The sequence below is a fragment of the Globicephala melas genome, chromosome 7, assembly GCF_963455315.2.
Source record: "Globicephala melas chromosome 7, mGloMel1.2, whole genome shotgun sequence".
Taxonomy (NCBI): domain Eukaryota; kingdom Metazoa; phylum Chordata; class Mammalia; order Artiodactyla; family Delphinidae; genus Globicephala; species Globicephala melas.
In genome coordinates, this window is record NC_083320.1 from 73,185,753 (window position 1) to 73,211,893 (window position 26,141).

At 42.0% G+C, this 26,141-nt stretch overlaps 1 protein-coding gene across 4 annotated transcripts in view; it reads left to right on the plus strand.

The window, feature by feature from the left end:
- Positions 1 to 26,141, plus strand: part of ACVR1 (activin A receptor type 1) — a 126,420-nt gene that overhangs the window by 82,700 nt on the left and 17,579 nt on the right. For all 4 annotated transcript variants that reach the window (XM_060302424.1, XM_060302426.1, XM_030852736.2 and 1 more), the window contains 4 exons: positions 6,166 to 6,429; positions 8,617 to 8,828; positions 12,343 to 12,442; positions 16,290 to 16,436. In XM_060302424.1, coding sequence (XP_060158407.1) covers positions 6,166 to 6,429; positions 8,617 to 8,828; positions 12,343 to 12,442; positions 16,290 to 16,436 — 723 coding nt within the window. The remainder of the gene's footprint in view (positions 1 to 6,165; positions 6,430 to 8,616; positions 8,829 to 12,342; positions 12,443 to 16,289; positions 16,437 to 26,141) is intronic.

Genomic DNA, 26,141 nt, shown 5'->3' on the forward strand with positions numbered 1-26,141 from the left:
TAGGAATCCTTATCACCTTCAGCAAAGCAAGAAGGGGAAAATGATGTAATTCACTCTTCCTCACTCCCTGCTGAAAATGCCATTGTTTTCACTGATAGGAGAAAAAGGGCAGCAGAGACCAGGGGCATCTTTTTTCCCTGCTGAGCAGGCAAGTCCTGCAGGACGTCCCTAAACTGGCTGAAGCCAAGGCACTCGTTGTGTTTTGGTCATCCTCATCACCGTAGCATCATCGTAGCCAAAGGTCCTCAAATCAGTCATCCAAGGAAGGACCTCCCATAAAAGCCTTGCTGTTCTATTGATGTGTTAAATTATGCCTTGTTTTTGGAACTCTTGCATTGTACCTCCAACACACAAACAAGCAAACACAAAACCTACCGCACCACAGAAAGTACTAATTTTCCACACTTGTAAGCCCGAGGAGGTGAGCAGGTGTGACGCTGTGGAGAGCTCCTGTAGGGAGAAGGGGTTTGCACAGACACGCTGGCTTGGTGACTAAGCCTTGCCTGAAGATCTCTGCTGACATTTAAAGACTTTTTAGGCTCCGTCTTCTCTGAAAACCAGCATCATGTCTCTTCCCACCTCTAAATCCTGTCTGTGAAGAGAAAATTCATTCTGAAACAAACATTCATCAGGCTTGTCCTCCTGCCAAGTGCTGAGGCAGCTGCGGAGAGCGTAGCAGTGAGCAAAGCAGGCTCCGTTCCTTCCCTCATGGGGCTCACAGTCTGCAGGGAAGACCTGGACGGTCGGCAGCCATGCAGACACACGTATGTGAGTGTAGACAGGTGTGTGGGTGTGTGAACAAATGCTTCTCTGAGGAGGTAACAGGTGAGGTGAGATCTTGGGGGAAGATGGGCACACACTGGGTGGATGGGGGCGTCGGCAGGGAGAGAGCCGAGCATCCCACGTGGAGGGAATTCCACACCTAACGGACCTGAGCTCCTGAAGCAGGAGGAGCCCTTCCCAGAACTGAGGGGATCTGAGGCAGAAAGCAGGTCAACCAGGGCTTTTGTAGGCCGGGGTGACCACTGTGTCTCCCTTTTTTTTTTTTTGGCAGCTTGTGCAGCTTGAGGGATCTTACTTCCCTGACCAGGGATTGAACCTGGGCCACGGCAGTGAAAGCACCGAGTCCTAACCACTGGACTGTCAGGAAATTCCCTGCATCTCCTTTTTTAGGGTCGTGGAATCAAGCTTGTTCATCTGAGTGGGGGTGAGTCTGGTTAGCTCAGTGAGGGAACACTGGAGGAAGAACACATTTGGAGTGGAGGCATGATGAGTTCAAAACCGTGGAAACCCTACCATCGTTTTTGGTTGTCATTATTCTAATTTGTATGTGATCCTATTCAAACGCCTCTATTCTCTCTCTCAACTCCTGGAACATATTTGCTTCTTGGCTTTTACAGCTTTACCAAGTATCAATTTTTTCTGATCAGGAAAAAAAAATATGATTTGGTTTCTCTAAGTGGATGTTTTAGTATAATGAGAGCATTTAGGTACTTGGGTGTCTTTTATTTCTGGGCATATAGCCTGCCTTCTTGCCAGGCCATCAAATGCCCTTCACTAGGCATTCCGGACAGACCTTTGTGTTTCCGTCTTAGGAGCAGGCTTGCTGGCAGTGATACCTGGCATTGCAAAATCCTTCCGTAAGCCTTTGTTTAATGCCAGAGATCTCAGATGCTTTCAGATTCTGGAGAGGTGCCACGCTGCACTCTCGGATTAGGAGCTGATGGAAGGACTCCCATATCTATGAGCCTAATATAAGCTGTCATTTCAAATGAATGAATCGTTTATACTGTTGGAAAGAGTCCAGGGATGTTTGGGGTTCCTTTTTTAGCCTATAAAGTTCTGAGCTATTGGACTTTTATAGCAGTAGTCTAATAACTGCCTATTATTTGAGCTGCTTTGAGATGAGCCTACAGGAGATTCAGCCTGTTTCTTTTGCTGACTCCTGGGATCACGGCTACAGGCTGGTTGACTTGGACCATTTTCTCATTTGTCTTTTCTGTCAAGGACTTTCGTGGGAAACATGGGGTTTTGTTCACCATTTAGAATGATCATCGGTTTAAATGCCTTAGCGTATTCTGGAGTGCGTGACTGGGCAGGTGGGCGGGAGAGCCTGGAGAGCCGTTTGTAGCTTGTGCCCAGATTGCTCCAGTCCCACTTAAGACATAAATGCGGGTACTCTTACTACGAGGCACGAGATTATCCCAAACTGTGGACAGTCTTAAAAAGGTCCTCGATGCTCTTTGCTCTGCCTCTTCCTCTGCCAGTTTAGGATTAGGCTGTGAGAGTAGGTGTGTCCAGATGGTGAGCGTATCGCCCAGAACAAGAAAAATCTTTTAAGAAGTTTTGGCTGCGGTGAACCCCTGGGATTCCGAGCCTGTACCTCTGGTGGCAGAGCCAGCCCTGGCTCCTTCTAGGTGGTGCCGAGGACTCCCTGCTGCTCCCAGCCAGACGCGGGCTGCGCGTGTGTTCACACGGGCCTGGTTCTGGGGCTACAGAGGGCACAGGGTGCCAGCCATGACACTGAGTAATGACGGGAGGTGCCTTTAGAACAGACAGTGTGGGTGAGCACCGCGCACAGGGAATACCTCTGGCTTGACGTTTCCATTACTGCATTATTTAAATGAGTGTCAATTAGGTAGCGTAGACTGGCTGCCTTCTGCCAGGGCACCTCCTAGTCATTAGCACAGGCAGGTGTAAAATGCTTCATATCAGATGTGGTGCTTCCTGGCTGGACTGTTGAAAATCAGTCACAGAAGGTGATTATCCTTCCTCGGCGTTCCCTGACGTGCAGAGTATTTATATCCTGGCCTGAGAGATTAGAGGTCCACAGACCCTTGCTTGGGGCCCTAAAAAAGCTTTGTGATAATTCTCACACCTCCCCGACCCACCACTGCTACCCCAAATAAGATATCACAGGCCCACACGTTATGGTTATTCCTAAATTTTAACAAGACCCAAACAGTGAGTCATAGGCATTTGGGGGGCCTGCCGTGTTCCTTAGACTTGTGGATGTTAAGATCTGAAAATGTTACTACCTCGCTTTTAACCTGCTTTGTTGAATTAGTAATCCTAGCTCAGAAAATCCTTTTGGCATCTCTTCGACTAATCCACTCTGTCGGATGAAATTGCCAAAGTGGCGTTTAACCGAAGTGTGTGCGTACGTGCAGACACGTGCATGGGTGTATGGGGTCGTTCTCGTGAATTTAGGGTCTTCATTTATATCTGGCTGAATATAAAAGAATTGATTCACGAAGGGCTCTGCTAATTAGTTATATGGGAATATACAAATTAAGAAGATTAAATGTTGGTGAAAAGCAAAATAGGAAGCGAAGTTGTTGGTTTTGTACTTTCCCGTTTGCTACCTGCTGAACTGGGCTTATGGTCCCTCCATAGCAGGGATTGAGTTAATTATTACATATTACTGAGCTGTCTTTCTTCCTCTTTTTCCCTTTTTCCTGATTGTGGTGGGGAAGATGTGAAAACCTTGGTTTTCGACTTAGTTTATGACCCCACAGGATAAGATCTGATTAAGATCTATACCTCATTAAGCCTGGATGCCCTGCAGAGTTGCCTGTAGTGGGTTGAATCTTACTAAAGATGGTATTTACTTGAGGCTGCTCAATTCTGGCAAAATTCTCTAGGCTACAGTTTAAACATCTGTCAGACAGTCCCCACATCCTTTCAAAAGCTAGAGACCTTGGAAAGGCAGTAGGCCTCTTGCACCTGTGCACATAGAGTTCAGTTGGGGCTGGAACTTTAAGAGCAGAGTTCACTCTGAGGGCACACCAGAGAAATTATTATTGTTGTTATTTTTTTTAATTGACAGTTTTTTATTTGAACCACAGAGTGTCATTAATTCTTTGGTACCCTGGACCATCCATTCCCATAGGATCAGTGATGAGTGAAGCCTGTATGGTCTACAGTCATTGTTTGCTGTTGTTCCTGGGGGACCGTAGGTGCAGCGAGTGAATGATTCATACTCCTCAATTCATTATCAGCCTGTGATCAGCTCCTCTCCTTTATTATTCTCACTTTACCCCTTCATCCTAACACTAACCTCACCTCCCCAACCCAGCATCGATAGGTACAGCCTCCTTAATGTGTTAAGTATGTATTTTTGGGTATCAGTGACCTTTAACAGTTATTTAGGGTTTTGAAGTACATGTTTGTGTGTCAAATTCACATAAATTGCTTTATTGCCCAGTTTTTGAATATCGTCTTTTTAATTCTCTGCTGTGCTCACAAATCAATATGACACCACTAACTCTGCCCCTCACCCCACCCATCCGTTTCCCTCCAAAGAATCATCACCTGTTGGGCAGCATAGCTGGCAACTCTCAGCCCAGCTTTGTGCCATTTGAGAGTGGCAAGCATGTCTAGACTCCCTAGAAATATTATCTTTCAACTTGCTTTTGGCAAGTGTAAACTTTTTGCTGGATTATGTCAACAGATATATATGTTTCTCATCCTCATAGAAATAGCTTGGTGCTGGAATTTCTCTTGGATTTCTCTAGGCAGGGAGAAATAAAGACCGTCCCTTGGCTTATTAAAGTTATTCCTCATTAAAAATGTCTGCAGGCTCTTGATCCTCGGGGGTGAGTCTGGTGACACACATATACTGTCAGCGGCTATTTTGGATTTTCTGCTTTCGGGCATGTCTTTGCTCTTGGATGAGCCCCTTGTGGTTTTCAAAAGACCTAGCAAGTCAATTATAAATAGAAGGCTCGTGTCTGTGTGTCTGCATGCCCTTGCTCTGTGGGACAAGGCACCCACATTACAGTGGGCAGTGAACTATTTTTCACTCCTTTGAAGAGGGAAGAAGAAAGATGAAGAATGCTTTTCTCTTTCTGAGATAACCCACACACCTCTACACACACCCACACAGATCTGTGTAAATGAACTTGACATTTTCAAAGACCTTACCTTAAGGTCTCCTCTTGAAAGCACAGCCATCCAACCTGTTATATTTTAAGAAAGCAGCAGTTCTCTCACAGACCTGCTGCAGAGGGTTCAGGGATTAGAAGGCAGCCTGTCTGTGCTGTAGACCTTCGGAGGGAGTTTTGAGAGCTGACTCTCTTTATGTGAACAGTGCTTTGGTGAAAGTGGTCTCATCAGGCTAATCAGTGGCCTCTGGGACTTGGCTGTTTACATTCTGTCTTCACTTTCCTTCCCCACTGGTGGAAACTGTTGGGACCCGCAAGTCGGAACTAATTATTCTAACAAAAGAGGGGAAAAGAAAGAGTGACTTGAAAGGTGAAACTGCCAATGAGTGTTTTCAGAAAGAGGCAATTAGGAGGTCTGGTTCGGTGTGATTCACTGGTGATCCATGTTGCACCTTGGACCCACCTGTGTGGGCTATGCCTTTGGTCCCACTTGTTACCTCACTGTTCAGACACTGTTTTATTCCCTTTGTCTTTTTGTGCCCTCATCCTCAATAATTGGTGCCAACTTTTTTCTGCCAGTTGAAAAGGTTTAAGCAGTGTTTAGCCTCGTAATTAATGTGAAAACTTCAGTGTTGTACTACTGAAAAAGTACTCTAGACATTTAGCTGACAATGTTGATAATATGGATATGTAAGTATAGACCGTGCATCCTTGGGGACTCTTACTGTACTGATGTGTTTCTGAAGCAGACAGGTGACGGCAGCAATGTCAGCAATCCTGTATTAGTAGTTGGTGGAGGCTCGTGTGGAGGTAACGGGAGCTGGTATTGACAGACGCCATGTCTTTAGGAGCCTTGTTTTAAAACACAAAATAAAGGTGATGAGCGTTACGTTCTGGTAAAACATTTTATTTTGGTTCACGAATCGGGATGTGAGAGCCCATCAGACCAAAGATACCATGAAAACCACAGTGGGAGAAGTTCATTTTCAGAAACCTGTGGACAGATCATAGTCATTCTTTGGCCTAGTATAGGATATAAAAGAGTACCCAGCTTATATCAGCACATTCATATCTTGAGATGTGATTATTATTTGGTGGTTGGTCAGCTGAGAGTTACAAGACAGCAGAAATATGGAAATCATGGCCAGTGGTGATACTTCACCTGACTTTGGTTAACGTGTTTGTAATGGTCTTGGAGAGACTGTATCGTTCCCCCAATGGGGTTAAAACCCATGCAGTGATTTTTTTTTTTGTTTTCCTTCCTCTCTTCCCTTTGCAGATGAGAAGCCCAAGGTTAACCCTAGACTTTACATGTGTGTGTGTGAAGGCCTCTCCTGTGGAAATGAGGACCACTGTGAAGGCCAGCAGTGCTTTTCCTCACTGAGCATAAACGATGGCTTCCACGTCTACCAGAAAGGCTGCTTCCAGGTCTATGAGCAGGGGAAGATGACCTGTAAGACCCCGCCGTCACCCGGCCAAGCTGTGGAGTGCTGCCAAGGGGACTGGTGTAACAGGAACATCACCGCCCAGCTGCCCACTAAAGGTTCCCATGGACTTTTCTATTTCTAGATCAAGGGTTTTTGTTAGTATTGTCCTGATTCTGTGTGGGTTAAAGATGTAAGTAGCCAGAAGGCTTTCCTCCTGCTCTTCCAACAGTGGGTGACAAGGGAAGTCCCTCTGGTGAGGAGGAGAAAGGCATGGCCTTTTGGAATCTACAAGGAGGATGGATGTTTTTGGGAAAGTGAGCACGGTGATGTCTACCTTGGGGATGGCTTGGCTGACCAGATCTCTCTTGGTGGTCATGAGCAGGTGAACAGCTCCTGACATCCTTTTCTGAAAGGAGCTATGATGTCATAATTTCTGAGACAGTTCTGCTTTGTAAATGCTCATCTCTGTGTTGAGTGTGTAGGGAGGAAAGTGGAACATAAGACTCTGATGTCTGAGTGGAATACCTTCCCTTCTTTACGAGGAAGGAGACAACCTCTATGCCCTGCAATCTATCACCCATCTGATGCCCAGCAATCTATCACCGAAACTTGAAGCTGGGTGAGATTTCACATCAACCTTGTAGTTTATGTGGAATCTTCTCCGTATTATAGTCAATATGGATTTCAGTCCTCCTCTGAAACTGTTTCCTCATAAAATGAGCCCTAAATTGCTCTCTCAGAGTCCCTACAAACATGAATGTACCTTGGTCTTTGTAGACTCATTCCAAGCCAAATTTACTCTCTTAATATATAGTACATTTTTAATAGACATACTTAACCAATTTTGCACTGACAAAAGAAGAAATAAACGGTACGAGAGGCTACTAAGAGCATCCACGGCGAGAAATGTCAGCCAGAAAGGGAGGAGACAGAAAAATGTAAAAAACTGATACAAGATCATGTTCCATAATTCATAAGTTTTGAAGTTATGGTGAGGACCTTAAGCCATATAGAAAAGGTTAAAGTCTGATAAGCAAATAGGGTTCAATAATAAAAGAGAGTTTTTAATAAAAAGAGATGTTTTTATAAGCGAGGTCAGGTATTTAATGGTTAAACCTAAAAGGGTACTTGATGGGATAACTTCTTAAACCTTGTGAGTTTGTTATTAATAGAGTGGATGGACCATGAAGAAATGTCTGCATTCATGTAGAAATGATATCTGCAGGGTGAAAAGTTTCTAATCTGCAGAACAGCCTGTCAGATTAGAGTTGTAACACAGAATTTATTTTCTTAAGGAATTTCTGATTTAATTAGGGAGGCGCAATATTCATAACTTAATGCTGTACATAGTTAGCTTTACACTTTATCATACAAGTGACATGTGCCAAGTTGTTGATTAATTTGGATTTGGAAAGTTAAAAGAAATTTATAAAGGAAGTTCGGCTTGAGATTGGATGGCTGAAGAGGCCAGGGACGTGGAAAGAGTAAGGCATACGTGGGGAGCAGGGCTTGGTGACGTGATGTCAGGAAAGGGTCTGAAATTCAGAGGTGATTATCGCCTTGGGATCTTTTAATTATGGACCTTCACTAGGCAACTGAGAAACTTTGATTTAACTCAAAAGTGAATATTTGCTTGAGTGACATGTGAGTATTCGAGTGAATGCACAAATGTTTGAATGGGTATGTAATAATGTCTGAGCCAGAGAGTGAATGAGTGATTAGGTGCGTGAGTGAATCAAGGATAGAACGTTTTGAGTGAGTGAATGAATGTTGAATAAGCGAGTTAGAGAACAGGTGAATGAATAGGTTCCTAGGCAGAAATCATGATGTAATAGCAATGAGAATTCAGCAGTAGACCTCCGAGATACATTGAAGAGAGAGACCACAGATTGGATCATTTGGTCTTAACTCAGATAGCACTTTCTCATAGGAATATTACAGCACAGTGTCTGTCCGTAAGGGCTTGATGGTAAAACGTCCTTACAGATCAAATCCAGGTTAATAAGGATAGTATCAGAGATTTGTGTAGTACTTTCTATTTTAAAAACACTTTTCACATAGATGCGTTAATAAATTGGTTCTCAGTGGAATTTTTTCAAACTCCTATTGTGTCTAAATGAATCATGGTTAAATGACTGGGCCGTTGGCCAGGTATTAGGAAGTCTTTCAGTTTCAACACTCTGTGGCTTGTGAGACTGTGTGGTCAGGGTCAGGAGCGAGCTACTTGTCAGGCATTGGTTATGCTAAATAATACGTAAACAATGAGCCTTACGGCCAGTTACCCTTCTCTCTCCCATCTCCAGGGAAATCCTTTCCTGGAACCCAGAATTTCCACTTGGAGGTTGGCCTCATCATTCTGTCTGTAGTGTTTGCAGTCTGCCTTCTAGCCTGCCTGCTGGGAGTTGCTCTCCGAAAATTTAAAAGGCGCAACCAAGAACGCCTCAACCCCAGAGATGTGGAGTATGGCGCCATCGAAGGGCTCATCACCACCAATGTCGGAGACAGCACGTTAGCAGTGAGTTTGTGGCCCCAGGGGACCCCGAGCATAACGCAGATGGCTGAAGATGCTTTCTTATTTCAAGCACGAAATGCTGACCAGTAACTGGTGACTGGACAGTGAGTGCACACATGCTCCTGGTCACTTATGTCTTCAGCAAGTATATGCCGGCACCCCTATGTGAGTTCAGTCTCCTCTACCTGAGAACATTTATTTTAGACAGACATTTACATTAAAGGAGGGAGTGGATTTATTTTAGTCGATCCTTGGTAGTTATTTTTCTTTGGGGAGTAAGGGGACAGGGACAGACAATGGTTGCCTATAATTTTGATGGTGGGGGAGGGCTTGGAATTTATGGTACTCAGTTCCTCTATTTTTAGCAGTAAAAGTGCTTTCAAAAAAAGGCACCTTTTGCTTAATATTAAAAATCACTTTCCCTTCTAGATTATTTCAGCGCCCTGTAATTTAAGACTTTTAAAACCTGACATCCAAAAAAGCAGCTATGAAATTTTTCGTGCTCCTGTGCCGCCCCCTTGTGGACTGCACTCATTTGGTTAAACCAGTGCTGTCCAATAGCAATACGTGCGGCACATCTGTTAATTTAAAATGTTCTAGTAGCCATCTTAAAAAAAGTTCAAAAAAACCTCACAGGTGATATTAATTTTAAGAATATACTTAACCTAACATATATAATTATTATCATTTCAACATATAATTAAAGAATTATTAATGAGATATTTTGCATCTTTTTTTTTAAACTAAATTTTAAAAATCTGTGTATTTTATACGTACAGCACATATCGGTTCAGATCAGCCACATTTCACTGTCTCAGTGTCAACGTGTGGCTAGCAGCTACCCTAGCACAGGGTTTGGAACCATTGTACTTGTATGTTTTAAAGTTACTCTTTTGCACATTTTAAAATGATGAAATCACATTGAAAGCAACTGTCTTCCTTTTTTCACTCTTTAAAATTGTTTGTCAAGTGTTAATTTTAAAGCACCTTTAAACTTTAAGTGAGAAAAGGGATTGCGTGCTATCGAATAGGTTACCATCGAGTGCCGAAAGGAGAAGTAATAACATTCTACAGGGGTACTGTGCTGAGTAGGATGCCCCCTTTAAAAAAAGGTGAAGATTTGTGTTAGAAAGATGTTAAAGTCATGCCAGTACTAAATCGAGACTCTCCTTGTCATTGGCTGATGAATTGAAAGACGGTCAAGGTGGTAGCTTTTAATGTGATTCAGTGTTATTTAATGCCATCACGTAAGATCATCTGTATTAAGTCTTTGTTCTGCTAGACGACAGACTTAAAAGTGTCCGGGAGTTCTGCAGTTAAGCCTTTTTGCTGGAGAAGACTTGCCCTCACCAGTCATTGTAGCTCAGGTGCTACACCTGGACTACTACCCTTGGCGAGTTATTAAAACATTTGATGGTGGCTGATACAGGCTGGGAAATATCCCATCCTACTGCCTTCCCCATGACTGGACCACAGTCAAGTGTACTTTTTTGGTATGAAAAAAAAGGGGAAGGAACCTTGTTTAGCTTCCTTTTACCTACCTATTTAATTGTGCTACAGTGAAACTGGGAAAAGAGGAGAAAAGGACATTTCATTCAAAAAGTAGAAAAATATAGTTTTTCTTTAGAAGTGTATTTAGAAGTTTGTTTCAAGTTTTAAGGCAAATTGAATGAATTCATTGAGTTTGGAGCAAGGACGATACAACGCTGAATCTTGACAAAACTTTAGCAGTAGTCAGAACTTTGTTCCTCAGAACTGCTAACATAGCTAATCACATTGGGCACTGATAGGAATCTCTAGTGTAAATTATTATTTAAATGGCTTCTATAATTTTGAAAGCAGAATGCTTTCAAATATGCTAAAATAGTCTTCTCAACTCAACCGTTTTAGATGACAGTATATCACGATATAATGACACAGTAAACAACACTGTTTAAAAACAAGTTGTCATTATTGGTCTACATACTTGCTTATTTAAGTGATATTCTCATTTATATGACTCAGCAATGCGTACCTTACTAAACAGCTCTCCTACACTGAAAAAGAAGTCTTGGGATCCAAGAGTTGAAGTAGATGTTTGTTAGTCTTTGGTCGATTCCGCCCGCCCTGAAGTCTGTGAACTAGGTTTAGAACCAGGATTGTACATTATGAAAAAACACATTCGTTCTATAGTAATTTCAGAATTATTCTCTCAAAAAAATTGAATGAATAAAGAGAAAAACGAACAGCAAAAGAGATAGGGAGATGTGAAACCCTACTTCATCTACATTCAGTTTCTTGTTGAATATCCATTTTGCGGCTTTTAAGGATTCTAAATTTCTTCCTTTAGATGTTCAGGTTTTGGTAATTTTGCTGATCAACGGTACTTCACAGTGGTGCTCAGAGTAAGTAAAAGACAATGAAACTCAAACAAGGCAATGTATTCATGTAACAGGCCAGCTAAAATGTTTGGGAAAGGACAGCTTTGGGGAGTGTTAGATCAACATTACTGCAACCTTCCCACGATCACCATGGGCACAATATTGTTTATTATAGATAATCCATTCCTGATTCAAAAATGCTTCTGCTTCTTGGCTTGCACTGAGAGTAAGAAGGGAAAATTTATGAATGAACTAATTGGGAATCTTTTTTGCAGTGTGTTCATTTTTAGAAGTAGATTTGGGGCATGGTTTTATGTTTCAATGAAAGTCATATTTTTTCTCTCTGCTTTGTGGGTAACTGACATTGAGAATGACGTACAGTATATGAAATCACGTGTGAGAAACTTTTGAAAATTGTAAAGCACTATAGAATTTAAGAGTCTTTCAATAAAAAAATTTTTTTTTTCTTTTAAAAAGTAGACAACTGTTAACAAAAAAAAGAGAAATGACATAGAGGTGTTAATTTTGTGATTCTTGTTCCCCACCTACCTAGTAACCTCCATCCAGGTAGCCCTCTCTGCTTGAGTGTACCAGTCTGAGGACTCAGATGGCCATTGGGGTCTTTACAAGACAAACAACATTAGAGTCATTTGGTTCTTATTCCTAATTTGTTTGTTCCTTATTAGAGTTCCTTGGCATGTCAACTAAAGTGCATCCTTTGTTAGGTATTCTGAGCAGGGCCGAATATGGTCAATTTTGCTCAGCTCTTGGACTTGAAGGCCTTTGATTTTTGCTCCATTTTCTCTTCTAGCTACTGTTTCCCCTTGGGCTCAGCCCTGCATGTTGGACTTTTTAATTTACATCTTTGACTTTGTCCACTCAGCTTCTTTCTTTATATATTTTCTTCTAAAACTCTGGATACAAGAAAGGACTACTTATCTCTCAGGAAAACCTATCCCATATTAGGGAAAGGGCTAGCTTCTGGTTTTCCTAAGAAGTGAAACCAGTTCTTCCTCCAGTGGGGCTTTCCATGCACACGAACGGGCCATGTGTCCAAGACCACTGCCTCCATGCCAGTTACACCCACGTGCACGCTCATACTCTAACCTGGGAGCAGTTCCTCAATACTTTCTCTTTCTCCTTGTTTTGAACCGCAGGATTTATTGGATCATTCGTGTACGTCGGGAAGCGGCTCTGGTCTTCCTTTTCTGGTACAAAGAACGGTAGCCCGTCAGATCACACTGCTGGAGTGTGTTGGTAATTCTTTTTTCCCTTTCTTTGCGGGTTATGTGCCGTGGTTCTAGAAGTAGGATGGACCTTGGAAAATCTGCTTCGTGTTGCCTCTTGCTTGTTAAATGTCAGGAGATGTGAGGTAGCCATGTGGTAGTATGCCTCAAATCTGTGACTTGTGTTGGAGCACTTGAACTTGGTGAAGTTCTTGTCAAAGAACCAGTATCCACTAGGCAGGATACAGAGTGCCCAGTCAAAAGATTTCAGTTTTAAGTAGACCCTTCCGGATGATGGGAATGCTTGAAAATGAACTAACATGGCTGCTCCAGACCATAGGCATTGGGGAATCTGAGGTAAGTCGGCTTTTGGACAGTAAACTTGATTATTGCAATTTTATACTTCCTCACTCTTCCCCTGCCTTAAAAAAAAATGAAATAAATGTACCAAAGCTACCCTTCATAACTGCTTTATTTAAATAAGAGCTGTGTACATTTCCCTGTGGCCTCTCACATTTTTTCCCATATTGGAACATATTTGTATAGAGATATAATCATAGTGTGTGTATAATTTGTCCCTGTTTTCAGTTTTAAGCTCACACACATTTTCATGTATTTGTACCCATCACGGGTATTTTAGAGATTATGTAATTGTCTACTGCGTGATAACTTCAACAATACCGTTTGGAAAATGTTTTGCACATGTTGCTTCTTTTGAGTACGCAGAATAAATTTCTAGGAATTGGGGTTCCTGGGTCAAAATTTGTGACTTTTTATGGCTTGTCTTATATATTGCCAGATTGCCCTCTAGGAAGGTGGTGCAAATGCTTTTTTCTTTAAAGTCCTGATTTTTATTAGTTTTAGTTTTATGAGGTGGGCATTTGCAAGTCACATGACAGTTTTCATTAATTTCTCCTTTAGATGGCATGCAGGGATGGCCACAGGAGCAATGATGGATTAGAAACATCTCCATACTCTCCTGGTTCTCCCAGTTTTGGGGGGCTGGCTTTGCAGCTCTTGCCGTATATCATCTTTTGCTTTTGGGAGGTGACAGGCCAACATAGGCTGCCTTCACCACTTGGCTGCTATCCTCTGACTTTTCTTCCTGTTTTCATGGAAACCAGGACACCCCCAAATGCAGTAGTGGAAGGGGGTGGCGGGCAGAGGTAGTAGAAGTGACTGCCACCTTCAGGCACACAGGTGGCCAGCAGGAGCCTGTTGCCTTTTCTCTACGTCTGTAGCTACTGCAACTGTTTCTGAACTCCAGCTTCATGCTTCTCCTCCACGGTGGACTGTGTGTAGAGAAACTAAAAATGGAAAAGCCCCCAGTGTGCTCACTGCTTACAACCAGAGTTGTCCTCTTGTACCAGCTAACATCCTATTTGATTATGAACAAGGGTACCTGGGTAGGGGTAAGAAGTGAAGGGGGACATTACCCCCCATCCTCCTGTCCCATGGCCACTCACCATTCACAGAGCAGCAGCTCTCATGACCGGTCCTCAGAGATGGACCCCAGAGTCCAAAGGGCAAAATAATACTGCACCTTTAAAAATGCATAGTGTTTCCGGTTGTATAGATATTCTTCAGCATATTTTGAAATACTTTATGTTCAGTTACAGTATTTTATTGGTTCAGTGCTAAAGAGCCGTGCCTTTCAGTAGCATCTAGTTGGTGTTCATGTAGTACAGGCTTGAATAAAAATGTATGTAATGAACTGTTCGGATGTTACCATTTTTGGTTGAAAAACATGAGAAGTTGGACTAGATCCGTTGTTACAGATGGTGATCAATGAATCTCCAAATTTTAGGTGCTTTAGGGGACCCCCCCCCCCCTCTTTTGGGTCTCCATGGCCAGGACTTTTGGGCAGCTCTGCTTCTGTTTTCAGGGACTTCTGCATAAGGTTGCATTTGCAAAAAGCATTTGACAACTTAACAGCCTTTGAAAACCATTTAAGTAGGTTTCTGTTTCAATTCTGTCTACTTATGCTGACATCTATCTCTGTTTGCTCTAAAACAAAGGATTTAAGGCAACTGTATAGTAATGTCCACAATGCTCTGGGATATTTTTCTCTCCTTCCTAATGAGAATATGAGGACAAAGGGCAAATAAAGATACAGAATGGAACCAAAGGCAGGAATAGATGAGCCTTCTCTTTTGTAGCAGTCGATTTTGTAGATCTTAGCACTAGCCTTCATCTTAAACTACAAATGCTGGGCAATTGCTATGACTTTATTCCAATTAATCCTGCACTAAATACTGTTTTTGTGACTTGACAGTGGCCCACAAAAGACCACTTACTGGCTTCATTTAACGCTCTTTTGGATTAGTCACTGGTATTTAGTAGGGACATTGCTTATCGTAAGGGAATCTAGATTGAGCAGTTTTGATTATGTTTTGATTATGTCCAGACATAATCTCCTGGACAGACATGCTTTCTCTCTCCGTGTTTGGGTTCTCGGCGACTTAGTTTTCCAGCGAAGAGCTGCATTCCTGTATATATAGGTGGTGCTGCAGCAGCTTATTACCAGCTGGGATTCCCAGCAGCCACTTGCCTTGGTAGAAAGCCCCGCTGCCCTGCACCTCGTATCTCCTGCTGCATCGTTTTCCAGGTGCCATGTCTGCCTTCACCTTGATCATACCCCGTGTTGATCCCCCCAGTCTCGTGGTAATTCCCTCCTCCTCCCAACCTCCCTGATCACCTACCTGTCATTAAGGAGAAAAACGGGAGCAGACATAATCAAAACATAATCAAGGGCTTCCCTGGTGGCTCAGTGGTTGAGAGTCCGCCTGCCGATGCAGGGGACACGGGTTCGTGCCCTGGTCCGGGAAGATCCCACATGCCTCGGAGCGGCTGGGCTCGTGAGCCATGGCCGCTGGGCCTGCGCGTCCGGAGCCTGTGCTCCGCAACGGGAGAGGCCACAGCAGTGAGAGGCCCGTGTACTGCAAAAAAAATAAAATAAAATAATCAAAACTGCTCAATCTAGATTCCCTTATGATAAGCAGTGTCCCTACTAAATACCAGTGACTAATGCAAAAGAGCATGTAGTTGACAAGCTGACAGTTGTGCTGGGGCTGCAGGAGGGGGCACGAACTCCTCAGGTCAGATCACAACTCGTCACCGTTTTTTGAAAATGTTTTCTCCAAGTGTCCTTTTCAGTGTCACCCACTTGTGGCATCACAGGGACTGTCTTGCAGGCGAACACCCATGACCAGTGTCAGAAATCGGGACTGTTCTGGGATTATGTGTTTAAGACTTTGCAAATCCTCTTTTGAAATATATCCTCCGCCAAGAAATCCTTTAAGGACGGCAGTGGCTGTCTGTCGATCTCCTACACAGCATTGCTCTGTGTGTGTGCGCGCGTGTGTGTTAATCCTTCAGAACACATATCTCAAACTCAGTGATCTCTTCGGTGAAAAATATAAATGCATATGTAAATTCACAAATGTGGACTCTTAGAAAATGCCGATGTTGATCCTTTATTAAGGGAAGGAATCAAGTAAGTCACTCAGTTAAGCCCCATACACGCTTTTTGGCTTTCATCAACATTGAAATTTCTAAGTTTCACTAACTTTCATGTGCTTTTACAAACCATATGCATTTCATACCTTTTCACAGAGGAATGTAAAGGTAAACTTTGTAATTAGCAGCTCATTGTACAGATGCAGATTCTGAGAGTGTTTCATTTGATAGCACAGTAGGGTGGCCGGGAGGGGCAGTTTCCACCTTATTTTTGGACGTCTTTACAGGCAAAAAGTAGTGGTATTTATACCCCTGAGTTGTGTTTTTCCATGGGAGGGGTTAAGAGTTGCTAGCATGAAGTTCGTTGGCTACCTGTCCTGTTCTGCTGTCCAATGTCACCTCTGTGTTGCTTTCCACAGGGAAAGGCAGGTATGGTGAGGTGTGGAGGGGCAGTTGGCAGGGGGAGAATGTCGCTGTGAAGATCTTCTCCTCCCGGGATGAGAAGTCGTGGTTCAGGGAAACAGAGTTGTACAACACTGTGATGCTGAGGCATGAAAATATTTTAGGTAAGTACAAAAATTATCCCCTCATTAATTTTCTTCTAGGAAGAAATAATTGCCTGCCTTTGCCCTCTCAGATTTGGTGTGTCTGAATTCGCAAGTCTCTCCTAAATGGTGACATAGGGACCATCAGCATTTATACGCTGTTTAATTTTCTTTCCACATGAATTGCTTGTGTGAGTCTGCGAAGAAGCTAAGTTTGAAGATTCTCTGGATGATGAAAAGGAAATTGTTATTGCTAAGTCTTCCTCTGCAGGTTGTTACTTAAATAACAAAAACTTGCCCCATATTGTTCACTTCAAGGCTTCCTCTGTAGTTCTGCTTACCCCACCCTTTTTGAATATTTATTACTTGAATCAAACTAAGAAAGATCTTTGGACGATTTCCTAGAGATTCATAGCTCCCAGGGATATCGTAATTAAATGCACATTCCTTCAAACAAGGCATCGTTTTTAAAGCCCAGATTTCGAGAAGGATTTAGCATACATTTTAATTTGGAAACTAAAGCTTGGAAACATTTGTGAAATATGTGAAGAGCCCATTGAAATACTGCTATGGAAGTATAAAGGGTTAGAATATTCCTTTAGCCTGTTGACTTCTTTGTTTTTGAAAAGTTTTTCTACATGTGTTTATACTAATACATATATGATGAATGCTGCCTGGGGTGCTTCTTTAATAGTGGCTATAAAGTTTCTATAGAACTGGACTCTTTATAGGATAGTGTTGGCCACTGCATGGCTACGGGATCAGGTCTGGCTTATAGGAAGGCCACTGCCAGAATTGATTTCTATTTCAGTACTGCCAGGTTAGTATTAAGCCTGAGTCAGGTTGTCTACAAATCATGGCTTGACAGTTGTCCAAAGGTTTGCTTTAACAGTTTGGCGGTGTGTTCCATCTCAGACTTGTCTCGGTTGCTGTTGTCATTTTCTCCCCTGCCCTTCCCCCTTGGGCCCTCACCATCACCTAGGCCTCCTCACTAGTATCGTTGCTATGGGTCTCCCCTCTCCAGTCCATCTTGCCACACTGAATTATCTTCCACTGGGGAGCTGAGACACTTCTGCTCAGAGTGTCTTTGATGACTCCCACATCACTTGCAACATTTATGACTTCTGAGCCTGGCATTCCAGACTCCCTATTTTGGGGTCCCAAGAGGACTCTGCTACTTCCTGTACAAATATGCCCACGTGCAGTCAGTTCCAATATCTGTCACTCCTTGGGATTGCCCTTGAACATTCAGCTGTCTGTGTCTTCATTCATGTTGCTCTTGGCCACCCACTATCCCCATTCCACCCTCTACCCACTCCTTCCTTCATCAAAACTTCTTAGTTCCCTTCCAGACTCTCCCAAGGGATTTACTTGGGCTTTTCTGCACTCCTGCACTTTTTACCTCCTATATAACTCTTATCGTGACCGCCTTGTATTGCAGTTAGATGCATGTGTGTTAACAACAACAATGACTCTGGTTACTATGCAGTAAGCACTGCTTTGTGTCATGCACATTTTCTCATTTAATCTTCACCATGACTGTAAGAGGGCAGATATCCTTATTTTCCTGGTTGTAACTGATAAGGTAACGGAGGTACAGAGAGGTTAACATCACCCAGCAGGTTAAATAATGGAGCTGAGAATCACACCGGATGGTCTAACTCTTAACCACATGGTAGTTATTAGCTCATGGAATTGCTTCTTAGATTCTAGAGTCATAGTGTGAGGTGAAAATTCATCTACAGTCAAAATTACCTTTAAATGTCCCAATATTTCCTCTGACACTGGAACAGACTGAGGTTGGGTAACAGATAAACCACTGGCTGTATTAAAAGTCATGATGGAAAAAAAAAAAAAAGTCATGATGTACAAGAAGTACTTATCTTTAAACAGTAGAAGTACTCTTTTTTTTTTTAACATCTTTATTGGGGTATAATTGCTTCACAATGTTGTGTTAGTTTCTGCTGTATAACAAAGTGAATCAGCTATAAGTATACATGTATCCCCATATCCCCTCCCTCTTGCATCTCCCTCCCACCCTCCCTATCCCACCCCTCTAGGTGGTCACAAAGCACCGAGCTGATCTCCCTGTGCTATGCGGCTGCTTCCCACTAGCTATCTACCTTACGTTTGGTAGTGTATATATGTCCATGCCTCTCTCTCGCTTTGTCACAGCTTACCCTTCCCCCTCCCCATATCCTCAAGTCCGTTCTCTAGTAGGTCTGTGTCTTTATTCCTGTCTTACCCCTAGGTTCTTCATGACATTTTTTTCCTTAAATTCCATGTATATGTGTTAGCATACGGTATTTGTCTTTCTCTTTCTGACTTACTTCACTCTGTATGACAGACTCTAGGTCTATCCACCTCATTACAAATAGCTCAATTTCATTTCTTTTCATGGCTGATTAATATTCCATTGTATATATGTGTCACATCTTAGTAGAAGTACTCTTAACGGGCAGGTGCACGTACTCTGAGAAGCACGTGGGGTCTGAGACTCACTGAAGGAAGGGCATGTTCAGGCAGCCCCTCTCTTCTCATGGGCTCATGGGCTTATGGGCTCATTGATCAAAATGCTCTAGATGTTGCCGTGCTATGCAAGTAGTCACTTTATCCATGCTCTTGAGTTAAATGACCTGTGATACCACTCCACTGTACACCCAGTACAAGAATTATTTCCATTGTTTTTGCTTTCACACCCAGTCCTGAGGACAGTTCCCTGCACGCGGTAGGTGCTTAGTAAATATTGATTAAATTGGATTTAATCACACAGGAAATTTGAAAGTCACCTTTGCAGTATGATTCATGTGAGAGAAGTTAGGTTCCCTTAGTGTGATCACAGAAGGCAAAACATTGTCCACTTATTACATAATGATCCATGGAAGCTGTGAATTCATGAGATCTTGTTACTCTCATCATAATTACAGCTGTATGGATTAATTTTACTGTGTAGTCGGTCCTCTTAGTTGAGACAGCTCGTAGAAATGTACCACCTTTTTTTTTGGTAAACTTCTTTCCCTGCCTTAGCAGTTTTTTTGGATGTAGAGACTTTAAGGTTTTCTGTGACATTTTCTTTTCTATCAAAAGATTGTTTTGAATATCAGATCATGATTTCCCCCACCCTTGAGTATTGCTAACTCTAGCCCCCTCGAAATACATAATTAAATTACACACACGTATAAAATTATGGGCCCTCATTGTTTATCCCCCCCAAAATGATATCTTTCCAATGACTAGTTTGGATTTCAGCTGTTCCTTCTGCTGTGTCTGGTGTAGAAGTCAGCAGAGAAGTGAATGACGGGAGGCTCTGTTTGGTGGTTGGAACAGTGTCTGGGAGTTTGGGAAGCCAGTTTCTATTCTCAGCATCATTACAGGCCCACTCTGTGACTCTGGGCCAAAGTTGTATGTTTCTGAGCATCCTTTTCCTCATGACTGAAACCAGGGAGTTTCAGTTAATATGACAATTTCACTCCAAAGTCTCATCTTACACTCTTTAAAAAAAAAAAATGGTACATATGATATCACTTATATCTAAAATATGACATAAATGAACTTATCTATGAAACAGGAGCAGACTCACAGACATAGAGAACAGACTTGTGGTTGCCAAGGGAGAGGGGAGTAGGGGAGTTCAGAATTAGCAGAGGCAAACTAATATATATAGGATGGATAAACAACAAGGTCCTACTGTATTGCACAGGAATATTCAAGATCCTGTGATAAACCGTAATGGAAAAGAATATGAAAAAGAATATATATATATATATATATATATATATAAAACTGAATCACTGTGCTGTACAGCAGAAATTAACACATTGTAAATCAACTCTACTTCAATAAAATAAATTTTTAAGAGCGATTATAGCACTAAAAGAAATGGTGCAATATCCATCAAGTTGACCATTTTAATCATATAAGCGAGATTTAAGTACAGTCATGTTGTGCAACCGTCACCACCCTCCGTCTCCAGAACTGCCACATACTCTTAAAAGGTACTGCTTAACCATTTAATCAGTCAGAATTCCTTGAGACCAATTGGAAGTGAAGGAAACTACCTGAAAAAGATATTAAATTACAAACTTTGGGGCTGTAATTGAACCCAGGACGATTTTGAACTATAATAGTAACCAGCTACTCTCGAACACTTACTGTGTGGTAGGCATCATATGAAACATTCTACCTACAATAACTCTTTATTTTCACAGTAACCCTTTGAGATACAGGACGGTGCTATCCATATCTTATAAATGAGGAAACCAAGGTGACGATATGTGGCACACGTGGGATCACCCAGTTCAGGATGGTGAGCCATGTGGATGCCCAGTAGTCTGGCTCTGGGGTTCAACACTCTCAAGCCCTGTGCTCCCCAGCATGGTGGCCTCACTCCTCAGGTATCAGAGCTGCCCAGCACCTGGTTCCCACGAGAGCTGGAGTGAGAGGCTTACAAGGGCACTGCTTACCTCACTTAAGATTTGGGGTTTTATTTTAGTTTATGAGGCACCTGGAAGGATGACTTTGGCTGTTATGTAAGAGGCTTTTGCCCTTATCACGTTCTCTCAGTGTTATGAACACGTCCAATGGCTGGGCCAGGCTTCCAGTGTATGGGCACCTGTTCAGTCTCCACTAACAGTAGAGTGCTTTGACTCAAAATACAAAAGTCCCATAAAAATGGTCTAGCATGTTGAAGCAAATGTAGTTGTACAATTCACACTAGAGTGGTAAATAGTTTTATAAAAAATCTTACTTATTTAAAAGTCAGTTTTCTTGAAGGTCTAGAGCCTAACTAACGGGACAGACAAAAATCCTTCTCTAAGAACTTGGGGACTTAGAGAAGGTGAGAGAATAAATTGTATTTATTTATTTATTTAATCAATCACTCAGTCAATCAGATGCTGCTCTCCCTTGGCCAGAGGAATCAGTGAAGCCTACACAAATACATAGCAGTAATTTAGTTTCTTTTGAGTGGTGCTTCTATAGTTTGGGATATTCATTTTGGAGAAAGTTATTAAAGATGAATATCATGTGGTTTACATATGATCATCTCAATAGATGCAGAAAAAGCTTTCGACAAAATTCAACACCAATTTGTGATAAAAACTCTCAAGAAAGTAGGCACAAAGGGAACCTACCTCAACATAGTAAAGGCCATATATGACAAACCCACAGCCAACATCGTTCTCAGTGGTGAAAAACTGAAGCCATTTCCTCTAAGGTCAGGAACAGGACAAGGTTGCCCACTCTCACCACTATTATTCAAAATAGTATTGGAAGTTTTAGCCACAGCCATGAGAGAAGAAAAAGAAGTAAAAGGAATCCAGATCGGAAAAGAAGAAGTAAAACTGTCACTGTTTGCAGATAACATGATACTATACAAAACAGAATCCTAAAGATGCTATGAGAAAACTACTAGAGCTAATCAATGAATTTGGTAAAGTAGCAGGATACAAAATTAATGCACAGAAACCTCTTGCATTCCTATACACTAATGACGAAAAATCTGAAAGAGAAGTTAAGGAAACACTCCCATTTACCACTGCAACAAAAAGAGTAAAATACCTAGGTATAAACCTACCTAAGGACACACAAAAGACCTGTATGCAGAAAACTATAAGACACTGATGAAAGAAATTAAAGATGATACAAGCAGATGGAGAGATATACCATGTTCTTGGATTGGAAGAATCAACATTGTGAAAATGACTATACTACGCAAAGCAGCCTACAGATTCAGCGCAATCCCTATCAAACTACCACTGGCATTTTTCACAGAACTAGAACAAAAAAAAGTCACAATTTGTATGGAAACACAAAAGACCTTGAATAGCCAAAGCAATCTTGAGAAAGAAAAATGGAGCTGGAGGAATCAGGCTCCCTGACTTCAGACTCTACTATAAAGGTACAGTAATCAAAACAGTGTGGTTCTGGCACAAAAACAGAAATACAGATCAATGGAACAGGATAGAAAGCCCAGAGATAAACCCAGGCACATATGGTCACCTTATTTTTGATAAAGGAGGCAGGAATATACAGTGGAGAAAAGACAGCCTGTTCAGTAAGTGGTGCTGGGAAAACTGGACAGCTACATGTCAAAGAATGAAATTAGAACAGTCCCTAACACCATATACAAAAACTCAAAATGGATTAAAGACCTAAATATAAGGCCAGACACTATCAAACTCTTAGAGGAAAACATAGGCAGAACACTCTATGACATAAAACCACAGCAAGATCCTTTTTGACCCACCTCCTAGAGGAATGGAAATAAAAACAAAAAGAAACAAATGGGACCTAATGAAACAAGCTTTTGCACCATAAAAAGCAAAGGAAACCATAAACAAGACGAAAAGACAACACTCAGAATGGGAGAAAATATTTGCAAACGAAGCAACTGACAAAGGATTAATCTCCAAAATATACAAGCAGCTTATGCAGCTCAATATCAAGAAAACAAACAACCCAATCCAAAAATGGGCAGAAGACCTAAATAGACATTTCTCCCAAGAAGATATACAGATTGCCAACAAACACATGAAAGGATGCTCAACATCACTAATTATTAGAGAAATGCAAATCAATACTACAATGAGGTATCACCTCACACCAGTTAGAATGGCCATCAAAAAATGTGCAAACAGGGCTTCCCTGGTGGCGCAGTGGTTGAGAGTCCACCTGCTGATGCAGGGGACACGGGTTCGTGCCCTAGTCTGGGAAGATCCAACATGCCGCGGAGTGGCTGGGCCCGTGAGCTATGCCCGCTGAGCCTGCGCGTCCGGAGCCTGCCCTCCGCAAGGGGAGAGGCCACAACAGTGAAAGGCTCACGTACCGCAAAAAAAAAAAAAAAAAAAAAGTGCAAACAGTAAATGCTGGAGAGGGTGTGGAGAAAAGGGGACCCTCTTGCACTATTGGTGGGAATGTAAATTGATACTGTCACTATGGAGAACAGTATGGTGGTTCCTTAAGAAACTAAAAATAGAACTACCATATGACCCAGCAATCCCACTACTGGGCATATACCCTGAGAAAACCATAATTCCAAAAGAGTCATGTACCACAATGTTCATTGCAGCACTATTTACAATAGCCAGGACATGGAAGCAACCTAAGTGTCCATCGACAGATGAATGGATAAAGAAGATGTGGCACATATATACAATGGAATATTATGCCATAAAAAGAAACGAAATTGAGTTATTTATAGTGAGGTGGATGGACCTAGAGTCTGTTATAAAGAGTGAAGTAAGTCAGAAAGAGAAAAATAAATACCGTATGCTAACACATATATATGGAATCTAAAAAAAAATGGTTCTGATGAACCTAGGGGCAGGACAGGAATAAAGACCTACATAGATGTAGAGAATGGACTTGAGGACACGGGGAGGGTGAAAGGTAAGCTGGGACGAAGTGAGAGAGTAGCATTGACATATATACACTACCAAATGTAAAAAAGATAGCTAGTGGGAAGCAGCCGCATAGCACAGGGAGATCAGCTCGGTGCTTTGTGACCACCTAGAGGGGTGGGATAGGGAGGGTGGGAGGAAGATGCAAGAGGGAGGGGATATGGGGATACATGTATACTTATAGCTGATTCACTTTGTTATACAGCAGAAACTAACACAACATTGTGAAGCAATTATACTCCAATAAAGATGTTAAAAAAATAAAAATAAAATTAAGATGAATATCATGTGGTTTAAAGTGATAAAGCGGAAACATTTTGTGTGTGTGTGTGGTACGCGGGCCTCTCACTGTTGTGGCCTCTCCCGTTGCGGAGCACAGGCTCCGGACGCGCAGGCTCAGCGGCCATGGCTCATGGGCCCAGCCGGTCCGCGGCATGTGGGATCCTCCCGGACCGGGGCACGAACCCGTGTCGCCTGCATCGGCAGGCGGACTCTCAACCACTGCGCCACCAGGGAAGCCCGGAAACTTTTTTTTTAATTGAAGTACAGTTGATTTACAGTGTTGTGCCCATCTCTGCTGTACAGCAAAGTGACATAACTGATTATATACATACAGACCTTCTTTTTTATATTCTTTTCCATTATGGTTTATCTCAGTATATTGAATGTAATTCCCCGTGCTATACAGTAGGACCTTGTTGTAGCAGAAAGAGTTTCTTTAGCAAGAATAAATAAATGTCTAAGTGCACATTTTGTTTGATATTATGGCCAGCTAAGGGTTCTAAGAGAATCAGCTATGGGGAGACAGAGGCAGGTGGGATAACAGGGAAGAGTGAGAGACTAAGTCTGGCTGTGGGGACCAGCTTAGAGGAAGAGGGAGAAAGAGATGGGGATTAAAGTGCGGAAGTGTTATTCGGTTCACTTTACAGATATCCCACAGGTACAAATGTCAGATTGTCTTTCTCGAGTAGAAGCCAGCTTGTTTGAGGGCAGGATGATATGGTGGGTAAGAGTATGGGTTCTGGTGCCAGATTGCTGGGGACGGTTAGTGACCTTAATGTCAGTGATGTAATCTGCCCCCTTCATGTGGTTGTTGGAGGATTGCATGTAGGATTTTTAGAACTGTGCCTGGCACATTGCTGATTCTCACTAATTATTAGCTGCTTCTGTTGTCGATGATGATGATGATCAAATAGGGAAACGTTTCTTTGTTCCCAGAACTTTCCTATGCAAGGTATGGTGTATCAGAGCAGCTGGCAGCAAATTTGGAGTTGGTAGCAACTTAATAGCTGTATGATCATTAGCTGTGTGATCCTTGGCACCTCCCAGCAGCAACTTCATCATGTGTAAAATGAGTATAATATTTATCTTTCTCGTCTACTGAGAAAAATTCCATGAGAAAATATCTGTGCAAGTGATATAAATTTTATATAAAGTACTTTATGTAAAGTACGGCATGTTTATGTATTCTCCTTTTCCTTTACACTTTCACAAGTCATTTAATTCTTCAAGCCATATCTGTCTTTAAAAAAAAAATCCCCTTGTATTTCTAAGTTCCAAATTTCACTGTCCATGTGGGTGTCTATAAGGTATAGATCTATAACGCTAGGAAAGCACCTCTGTAGCAGGAAAGACAGGCACGCACATCACCATTTACTTCATAGGTTAGGAAGTACCTCCGACTGCGAGTTCTTTCAGTGTGCTGAAAAGTCCCCTTAGAATGTCTAGAAAAATTTCTTCCTTCCTCTTTATCTACATCTTTCAATATCTCACTTTTTAAAAAAATTTTATTGAAGTATAGTTGATTTACAATGTTGTGTTAATTTCTGCTGTACAGCAAAGTGACTCAGTTATACATATATATTCCTTTTCGTGTTTACAGTTTATCACAGGATCAGTATCTCACTTCTTTTCAAGACGACTTCAGTTGTCACTTCATGATGGAAGCCTACTGTAACATCTAGTCTGAATTATTATGATTCCCTGCTCTGGGCTCCTGTTATCCTTTGCACATATATATTACAGGACTTTTCACATTATATCATACTTTTTCCATTTTAACTCTGTCTTCTTTTCTAGCCAACAAACACCATCATCTTGGTTTTCCTGTGTGACTGGCAAAGAGCATCCTAGGTGCCTGTTATATTTGATAGGTTCCTTTTTTAAATCGATGAATCAGTCACACTTAATATAAACTCACTCCTTGATTTTATAGCAGAGACAATCCAAAGAGCCCAAATGAGTTGCCTAATGTTCTAAAGCAGATCACAGGCAGATCAAGACTAGAACACAGGTGTCTAGGTTCCAGGCTTTGTGTTCTTTCTGG